Source organism: Trichosurus vulpecula, chromosome 7 (assembly GCF_011100635.1).
Source record: "Trichosurus vulpecula isolate mTriVul1 chromosome 7, mTriVul1.pri, whole genome shotgun sequence".
NCBI lineage: Eukaryota > Metazoa > Chordata > Mammalia > Diprotodontia > Phalangeridae > Trichosurus > Trichosurus vulpecula.
In genome coordinates this window covers 96,460,797-96,471,614 of record NC_050579.1, presented here as the reverse complement: position 1 = coordinate 96,471,614, position 10,818 = coordinate 96,460,797, and the positions used below count along the sequence as shown (strand labels likewise).

Genomic DNA, 10,818 nt, shown 5'->3' with positions numbered 1-10,818 from the left:
CCTCCTTATGCCTCTGAATATCTCTATATTCTCAACTCCCAATTGGGGAAACTTTGATTTAAAAAAATGATTTTAGTATCAAATATTAAATTCAACAAATATTTTTATTAAGCATCTTCTATGTACAAAGCTTGTTATAGTATTGTCTGATATGTTGACATAATAACTCAGTAACTGGTTAAGAATATTTCTTTTCTAATTCCTAATACCAAAAAGTTCAGGAGGGATCATATTTTATACAGATGTCTACTTGGGTATTAAGGTCCCAGCATACACATTCATGGAGTTAAAATGTGAGCAATCTGATGTTCATTAAAATATGGGATCATCTATTTAATACTTCTGAAAATTCAGAGCAGCGAATCAGAAAACAAAAGTTCCATCTTTGTGCATAACATTTCAACCTGTTTGTTCAGTAAGGCTTTGGTTATTGTAGGTGAAGAAAATGAGAGGAAAAAAATGTTTTTTCTTTGTTTTCCTATAGGTCTTGAACCAGACTACCTTTTTATTTGCATGGCAGCTGATATAAACTCCTGAAAGAGTTGGAAGATCATTTGGAGGTCATTTAGCCCAACTTTCCACCCCATGAAAGTCTACTGTCCATATCATGCCTGGCAGGGTTAGTCTTTTCCAGCTATGGGGAGCTCGATGAAGTATTGCAAGTAAAATAAGCTATTTATATTGTTTTTTTTAAATATCCGTTAGTTTGCAGATTGCTTTTTGCCTGCTAAAATATCTATCTGGGACCACACCTTGCTTTTGGAACCACCTCCCCAAGGTGGGGGTGTTTTTGTCTTTGAAGGATGACCAGTGAAAACACTCCCCAGGTGGCAGAGAAGTTTTGGAAATAATGACTTAGGCAGAGACAAACTCTTGATATTTTCCCCTCCCAAAGAGCATGACACAGTGAAAAAAAAAGAACAAAAAACAAAGAACAAAACCACAATCACCAATGAAATAAGAGAGGTTAGCTCTTTCAAGAACTCTTAGTCACTATTCTTCGGAGGCTTCGAAGCCGAAACAACAGGGGGAACTGTTTGGTGGAATGAGGTAAAACTAACCAAGTTCAGGACCTGATAAATAAAGGAAAATAAGATGACCCAAGAAGTTAACCTGAATTCCCTCAAGGAACTGGAACGTGAGATAATACTTCAGGTCCTCTACCGAGATCAGATGGTGCAAAAGGTTGAGGAGGAGAGGATAAGGTATGTTGGCATTTGAGCATGTCCTGGTTTTGTTTTCTGTTTCTTGGTGTCACACTTTATAGGATTTTTTTTTCTCTTCTGCTACTCTTAGAGAAACTAACAAGAGGGTGGGTTACTTGGGGAAGTGGTTCTTAGCCTCTGAGAAAGTCCATAGATTGAAGGAGTTAGGGTGGAAGTCACCATCCCTGTCTATCTGAAATCAAAAGGTGGGCAAGGAACTAGGGGTCTGTCTTTCTTAGCCATTTCCAATGGTGCTGTGCTCTAACAAATGTTGCTTCACTGACTGGGGCTGTCCTTCAGTATACTTCAAAGGACAAGTCTTCTGCAGTTACGGACTCTTCACACCAATATTTGGTGGCAGAAGTGGCAGTTTGCTGGTTAAAGGTGCAAAACTGCTTGAGAGAAAGCTGGAACCTGGTGCTGAGTAGGCTGCCAACTCAGGTGGTGAGAGGCCAATACATACCGATAAACAAGCTCTCAGGGAAATACCCAGTTTGACATGCAACACTTTGTCAGCCCAAAGCCCGTATCTCCTCATTTTTGCAGCAGAGCATAGCTTCTGGATTTGGGGGAGGTAGAAGCTTATTCATATATGATCCCAACACTTACTTTTCCCCATACCTACCAGCCGATAAAAGAGGAGCTATTACAGTTTGTAGACTTGCCTTTTCAGTTTTTAGTCTTCTCTTCATTTAAAGGGCTCACTTAAAAGGAAATATGGAGGATTTTATGCATTTAGAGCTAGAAGGGACCTAATCTAATCTAATCTTATTTTACAGATGAAGCAGCTGAGTCCCAGAGAGGTTAAGTGAGTTGCTCAAGGACACTGAGGTAGTAGGTGAGACAGGACAGAAACCCAGGGTCTCTGACTCCAAAGTTATTGCTCTTCTTTCTACAGTATGTTCTTAAGAGTTTAAAGAGTTTTACTCCTTGGGAATCATAAAGTCCAGCTTCCTCTTCATTTTACATATGAGAAAACTGAGACCTAGAGAGGCATTTGAATTGGAAGGAGAAAAAGCTGGAGCAACAGTGAGAAGGGATTGAGTGAATGTGAAAAAATGACCTTTTCTTAAAAATTGCTGGTCTGGCGTTCAAAGAGGTCATTCTGTGTGCTCTTTTGTCCATTTGACAGGAGCAAGGCTTAGGAGTGGGGTGGGGGAATGGTCAATGAAATGAGCAAGCAGCCTGGAGATATTATTTAAAATATAAAAGGAGGCATTTTTTTTCATGTTTCTTGCCTCTCTCTTTGCTTTCTAGGAGGAAGGCGATTATTGCATGTAAATCTCCTTGATCTGTAAAGATGAATGAGAACAGAATTATTGCTAGAAACTGCTTCCATCTTTCTGTCATTATAAGCATTTTTCCACTATTTAACAAACATTGTCATTTAATAAGGCCATGTTAGTACATATTTAAACTATGCCCACATTTGTGAAGTACTTCAAAGTTACAAAGTGCTTTGTTTATATATATATATATATATATGTACATTTTCCATCTGGACCCTCACCTTGGCCCCCATCAGGTAGGAAGCATAAATATTATTAGCCCCATCTTGAAGATTTGGAAACTTAGATTATGAGAGATGAAATAATTTGCCCAAACCATACAGCTGGTACATGATAGAACTTGAATTCCACGCTCCTGTCTGTAGATCCTTTGACCTTTCTGCTCATAACTGAATAGATATGGGCTCTTACGTATGTGCGAATACATATGCATATACATGCTGCTTTTTCAGACAAACCCAGTATTATGTTGGTGCTTTGTGCTTAATGCTTTTGAAAGAGATGTGGTATTAAAGGGGAAAAACACTTACAATGAATCCTTTCTTCATCAGATTAAGTGGCAGAAGTTTTAGACTCTGTCGATACAATGAAAAAATACGAAGGAAGAAATCTGCTTATAATGTCATTGCAGAATCTGAATACTCAGAGAAAGGGTATTCAAATTTTCTGATTATCTGGAAGCCATCCAGTGAACCATTTTAATTTCAGTTCTTACTATTGAAAAACCTTCCAAATGTATTCATAGACTTTTCTGCATCAGTGAGTAGAATGACTGGAGAAGATCAGGTCTTCTTTTATCATCAGGAAGCTGTCAGTGGCTTGGAGCCATTTTTCTGAGTATTATTTCTCATCATCTAGTCACACAGATAGCTGTAGAAGAAAAGGAATTATAGAATCCTAAAATGGTAGGACTGGAAAGAATCCTTTTTAAAATATATTTTTATTGATGTCTCTTATTTTTACATAATCTAATTTTCCAATGTATCCTCCTCCTTTCCCAGCTAGAGAAGTATCCTTTCTAATAGAAAGGGGGAAAAAGGTCACAAAAACTAACCAGCATAATGAGAAAGTCTAACATTATATACAGTGCTTACCCATAATTCCCCACTTCTGTGGGGGAGATACCTTTTCACATCCTTGTGTTGAGGCCAAGCTAGATCATTATAATTTTGTAGCATTCAGTTTGAACTGTTTTATTTTTTTTTCCACTTGCCATACATATTATAATAGTCACTGTGTATATTATTTTCCTGGTTCTGCTTACTTCACAGTTAATTTTCATAGTAGTCTTTCTGTGCTTCTCTCTATCATGCCCATTATTTCCTACATCACATCTATGTTTCACTACATTCATCTATATTGATAGGCATCTACTTTGTTTGCTGGAAGCAATCTTAGAGATTACTCAGCTCAGTCCCCTCTTTTTTTCAGATCACAAAACTGAGACCTAAAGTAAAGAAATGACTTGGCTAAAAGAAGACTGTTCTCAGAATATCCCAACCCCAGTACATAATCTAGGGGGAAATTTTTTTAAAAAGAAATTCCTGATATGAGCTTGGTTTCTTGTGATTTTTTTCTGGGTGCCTTAAAGCTCTTATAGTATAAGACTTCCATCTTCCTTAAAGACAGTGCTTGACACTTATCACTCTATAAATGCTAATTTTTTTCATGCCCCTAGCCCAAACACAACCCTTCAATAGCAGAGTGGAAAAGAAGATGGAGTCAGCAAGCTTTGGATCCTAATGAGGTTGGGGGCAAGTTACACTACCCCCCTGAGTCTTGTTTTCCTCCACCATAAAATGGGGATGATACTTGTATTGCCTTCCTCATGGGGTTTTGGGAAGGAAAACATTTTGTATGCTACATAAATAGAAGCTGTTATCATTAGTTCTGGCCTTTTGATTTCATTGATGTAGGGAGGTTCACTCTACCAATGCAGATCAGCAACTGTTCTTCAACTTAGGGATACTAAGAGGGTAAATGACTTGCCCAGGGTCTCACAGCCAGTATGGATTTCAGAAGTGGGACTTGAACCCAGATCTTTCTGACTCAGAGGTCAATCTTCTATCATACAATGTTACTTCTTTAAGCTAATATTAGGCACCAAATAAATATTTGATGAAGGAGTAGAAAGGTTTGAAGTATGCTAGGCATAAGTGTTTTGGATAGCAATACAAAAAATTTCAGAACAAGTCTAAGTCCCAATTTACTTATCCATAAGACAGAGATAATAGCAATTTCACTCTCTACCTTATAAGCTTATTATGAGAAAAAAAAAAACATCACTGTAAGCTAAATAGTAATGCAAGTTCTCATTATTAGGGGACTTAGAGAATTGCAAATTTGTCCTTCCCTTGAGACTTAATACTATATTGTTTTTTTTCGTGTCTTTCCTATTTTTCTTTCTCACTATTCTCTTTTGGGGGGAGTGTAATACTACTATATATTATTATGCATTGTAGTAATATATTATCATATATAATACATATCATTACATGTATATGGAATATATTATATGATATAATTATATTATATTCAGCATAATTATGCAACACATATTTTACATGTACATATAATATATTATGTAAGCATATTATTATATGCTTATTATATTTATATATTCACATAATATAATATATTATAAATTTACAATATACAAATATATATTGTATTAATGTTATATAATTACTATAAGCATACTATTATATGCACTATGATATATTAATACATATTTTACACATATATGATATATAAGTACATTATTACATGTACTGCAACATATTATAACATGAAATACGTGTTTATATGTATAGGTAATATATTGTGTAATTATGTTATTATGTGCATTATAATTTGTTATAATATGCAATGCATTTTACATATATTAATTGTAATGCTATTAAGGCATTTTAAGATTAATTAAGATTAGTGTTATTAAGAATATATTATACTATATTACTTCTGTATTCCTACGTGCCTTGTTTGGAAGGGGTGAGAATGGAACAAAATTACCCTTCAGAGACAGAATTGAGGAGTAGTGTCAACTTGTGCTAAATTATGTTTTATCATTTGGTCCCTTGGGTTCACAGGAAACTGAAGTTGCACCTGCAGGATCTTCGATGGAGACCAGCAAAGAACACAAAGCAGGAATACAAAGAGAAGTTCTGTGCACGATGCCAGAAATCTCTAGGCTTGGTGATAAACCGAGGAGGTGTATGCCAGGGCTGCAGCCATCGAGTATGTTCCGAGTGTCGGGTCTTCCTGAGGAAAACCTACATGTGGAAATGCACTGTCTGCTTTGCTGATGGGTAAGCTGTTCAGATTGGTTAACCAAGTTATTTACAAACTGGTAGTTGTTGCTGTGCTTACCAAGTCTATTTGACATAAAGCTGGGAGGGGCAGCTAACGTACTGGACAACAAAGTCAGTGGTATCCAAAAGATCTATCTTAATCTTGGTATGTAGACAGAGGGTACCATGTGTAAGTTCTTTTACTTGGTCATAGCAAAGCCATATCTTAGAATCCATCTGTAGATCGGCTCCTTCTTCTCTTCCTTTGACTTTGTGTAGTTCTTTCTCCCCTTGATCTTTTAATGACCCTAAAGAGTTGGGGGTTGGAAAAGAACACTGCAGAAACAGCTGAAAACAAGAACTTCTTTTCCAAGTGTTCTGAGTACATCTGCCGTGGGTCTCGCTGACTTCAGTTCCGACTCTCTAGCCACTGTTCCACTTAATTGCTTTATGGTCCCAAAGCACGGGGAACATCCATTAAATAACAGCTAACATTTGTACAGAGCTTTAAAATTTGCAAAGTGCCTTATATATGTTATCTCATATGACCTCCACAACAACTCAGTGAGGTAGGTGCTATTATCATTCCCATTTTACAGACAAGAAAACCAAGGTTGAGAAAGGTTAAGTAACTTGCCCAAAGTCACATAGAGTGTATCCGAGAAAAGATCCAAATTCAGGAATTCCTGACTCCAAGTCCAGGACTCTTTCCACTGTACCACTTAGCTGTCTAATGTTGTAATAGAAACTTTATTAGGTGAAAAACACAAATAAAGGGAAGGGCAAATTAACATTACATCCATATGAACATACATTGGAACAGAGTTTCTTATTTTTTTTTGTGTCAAAGACCTTTTTGGCAATGAGGTAAAGCCTATAAAAGGAAATTTCCCTGCAGACAATTTCATGGACCCTCCAAGAATTTTGGGGGGGGTTTGGGGGCATATAAACCCCCAAGAGCCCCCAAATTTGAGGGAAGTTGGCTATTTTCTTGGAGGACTAGACTCTTATCAGGGAAGGAGAGATCTTTGAAATCTGTTGTGTCATCCCATGACCAGCCTGGAGAGATTGCTTAATAGGTGGTGAATTTATTTTGGCCACAGCAGCTCATGAAAGTGTGAAGAGGATGCAATCTCTGTCCTCATCCCCAGTGGGGAAATCACAGAGCTTGAATTTTCCCCCCAGACAAGTTCACAGACTCCCTGAAATCTTGGGAGAAACCCCTTGGGGCATGTGGGCTCCAGGTTAAGAGCCCTTACATTAGAAGAAAGTTGACTATTTTCTGGGAAGGTTAGACTCTATCAGGGAAGAGATCTTTGGAATCTGTTGTGCAGATTTTAACATTTCAGCTTTAGTACTTCAGAAGCTCTGTGACTTCCCCTGTGAGAATGAGGACAGAGATTACATCCTTTCTGCACCTTCATGAGCTGCTGTGCCCAAAATAAATTCATCACCTGATGTGGATTCTCTCCAGATCTAAGCAGTCTGGTTGTGGGACGACAGAATTATCCTATGTCACAAGACCATTCAAGCTTTTCCAGCTTGGAAAGATCTGTCAGGGCTTTGGCTCCACTGTAAGGACCCAGAGTGACATTCCAGACACAATCAGATATCAGGGCAGAATGCAAGTGGAGATGCAGAATGCCAGAGCTGGAAGAGGCCTGTCATAAGCTTGTAGGCTCATGAATTTAGAGTAGGTGGGGATATTAGAGGCTATCTAATCCAAGCCACTCATTTATTTTTTTCAACATTTATTATTTTTTTTAAAAAATTCTGAACTTGACAAGGATCAAATGAGACATATGCAAGTTCTGTATATGCAAATTTTATATATACAAAATAGAACAGAAAAAGAGGACTGTACATGAAGCTGCAAATATGAGTAATATACAGCTTGTTGAGTTCTTTCTTTTATTTATTTGTATAGTTTATTATATTCATATTTATTTTTATATTATATATAATAGATTTCATATATGTTATATATTTTAAATTTATATTTATATTATATTTATAAATTTAATTTATTTAATTCTTTTATTGTTGTTTTCTTTTTTATGCTTTATGGATTCTTTTAAAGGCTTTTAAAATATTTTTTTCAATGAACAAAAATATGTTTTCTCTCCCCCTTCTCTCTTCCCATAAAAAGACCCCTTGTGACAAATATGCATATTAAGCAAAACAGATTTCTGCGTTAGTCATATCCAAACATATATCTTATTCTGTACCCTGAGTTCATCACCTCTCTTTCAGGAGGTAAACAGCTAACTTCATCATCAGTCCTTTGGATTCCTTGTTGTAGTGGTTGTCATTTTAAGTCTCTCAAAAGTTGTTTGTGTCTACAATGTTGTTGTTATTGTATACAATGTTCTCCTGGTTCTGCTTACTTTTCTCTGCATCAGTTCTACAAGTCGTCTCAGATTTCTTTGAAACTGCCCCTTTCATCATTTATTATAGCACAATAGTATATCATTACATTCATTTATCACACTTTTTCAGCCATTTCCCAGTTTTTGGGCACCCCCTTAGTCTTAACACGTTATTTTCAAAATTGATCTGCTTGGCTATTTCCTATTCACTTTCCCTCTGTTCTCCTTTATACATTTGAAAAATACTTCAACAACCTTCTTTTCTAACTTTATTTTATTTTGTAACCTTATCACTAGCCTTCTTTCCTCTTCCCACTTTCCCTTCCAAAAATTTGAAAGAATCAAAACCAATGTATCAAATATGCATTTTCAAGCAAAAGAAAATCGAAGATTTTTGATGTATGAAAAATATACCTCGAATTCATCTCTCTCTGTCAAGAACCAACCCCATCACTTCATGGATGAGGGAATTAAAGCCCAGAAAAGAGATGTGACTTGCCCAAGATCATATAGGGTATAAGTGGAAAAGTAGGGATTTGAATCCAGGCCTTTTGACATGAAATCTGTCACTCTTGTCATGAACTGTGATGACTTTTATAGATGAAGAAGCTAAAATCCTAAGCAACTTGCCTAAGGTCAGCTAAGTTCTAGCTGTGTTAAGGGATGCCCTGAAAACATGGTTTTTGAACACAAAGGGTGATGAAACCTCATTACATCTTATTAGAGAGGGTGCGTGCTTGAGGCTGGGGTTTGTATGTGAAATCAGAAGGACATGTCTTGAATGACCTTTCTGCCCTAATGCAGAGAACTGCCTCCTTGATTGTATACAGTAATTATGTAGAGTGATTGACTGGGTCAGAACCCAAAGGGACAATGTTGTTTCCTCAAACTTAAAGAAAAATAGTTGATTATGTTCTTGGTAATCTATGAAGTAGTGACGAAATAATACATGTAAAAAAATGGAAATGTTTTGTCGTGGAGTGGCTAGAAAACTTTATTATTGTCTTTGCCTTATTTTGTTTTGTTTTTAAAATAAGGAATTGTTTTCCATTCCCTTTTGGGGGATTACCCATTCAAGGAATCCTGAATTCAAAGATGTCCTGAGATCAAAGGTGTGTTTAGCTCAAACCTATATCGCATTCTGCCAGCTAATCAATGAAGAGTCAGTGCATGAGTCCATAGGAGTTTGTGTACACAAGGGCATAATTCGCTTGCTTTTCAGTGTTTTTGATCTGTGGCTTGTGTGATTATAGAGAATAAGAAAAAGGGCTAGAATTTGACAGTGCCTGAGTCTCGGAAAGAAGTTTGTAACCCTAGGATTTAAAAACGTGCCCTAAATAAAGCAGCGACAGCTATATGAGGCCCACTGGGAACAAGAATATTAAGGGCATTAATATATTGTGGATATAGCAGTTGAATTCTAACTTCTTCTAAATCCTTAAGTATTATACTCATTGACTTCATGACACAAATCTGCTTAAGTTGCGTTTCAGGTGCTTCATTCATTTCAATCATTCAGTCAAAAAAGAAAGGTGAAATTGTTTAACCTTCTTCCATTGGAACTATCTTCTCTGTTTCTATACTATACCAATTCACTATAAACTTTAGCAGGGCAGCTACTGGATAGAGCACTGGGCTTGGAATCAGAAAAACTCATCTTCATGAGTTAAAATTCAGCCTCAGACACTTACTAGCTGTGTGACCCTGGGCAAGTCACTTAACCCTGATCAGTTTCCTCTTCTGCTAAATGAGTTGGAGAAGGAAAATGGCAGCGCACTCCAGTATCTTTGCCAAGAAAACCCCAAATGGAGTCACAAAAAGTCATCTGAACACAACTGAACCACAGCAAATGACCTTTAACAATTCATGTTTCTATTGCATTGTAAGTACAAAGCACTTTACCTACATTATGTCATTTGATCCTTACAATAGTCCTATACAGAATGTTATAGTTAATCTTCATTTTATAGGTGAGGAAATTGAGGCTCTGAGAAGTTGAATAACTTACTCAGTATCACAAAGATAGAAAGTTTTTGAGGTTGGATTTGAACTGAGGCCTCCTGACTCTATGTCTGTCTAGCATTCAAGTCACTATACCATATTGCCTCTCATGTAACACAGCTACCCCTCTATATCTCATTTTTCTTGGATTTGGTTAGATTAGTGCCCTTTGTGCTTTAATAAACACAATAGAGTCCAAACTAGCATAGGCAAATAGGGTTTTGGCTCAGAAGGCAGATATTGGAATGGAGTTGGAGGAAGGAATGAGCTTTCTTTCTAGGAGGCACATTTCCTTACCATGGGAAGCTCCCATCCCCTAAGAATATTCCAATCTCCAAATCTCGCTTCATGTTCCTCCAGAAGGATGGCACAGAGTTGGTCCCAAAGGATTCTGTGGGGGAGAGTCTCCATCTCCCAGAACAACTATACCCGAGGTGGTACTGTCCCCTGTGCTCCCTCTCTAATGCTCCACATAAAAAACTGCCATATGGGGTTATTATGAGTATCAAATGACATAATGTAGGTAAAGTGCCTCTCTGTCCCAACTCAGTTTTCCCCAGGCTTAATTTCAGCTAATTAAATATCTATTGAAGGAAAAACAAAGTTATTGTGGTAGGCCAAGTCCATGAGAAGGACTTATATTGAATGGCAGGCTGGTCCTTGC

At 37.0% G+C, this 10,818-nt stretch overlaps 1 protein-coding gene across 1 annotated transcript in view; it reads left to right on the top strand.

The window, feature by feature from the left end:
• The first annotated feature begins 984 nt into the window (after positions 1-984).
• The window catches only part of SYTL3 (synaptotagmin like 3), an 81,306-nt gene continuing 71,472 nt past the window's right edge, over positions 985-10,818 (top strand). Inside the window, exons 1-2 of the mRNA XM_036767692.1 lie at positions 985-1,205; positions 5,584-5,802. Of these exons, the coding sequence (XP_036623587.1) occupies positions 1,096-1,205; positions 5,584-5,802 (329 nt within the window). The 5' untranslated portion in view covers positions 985-1,095. The remainder of the gene's footprint in view (positions 1,206-5,583; positions 5,803-10,818) is intronic.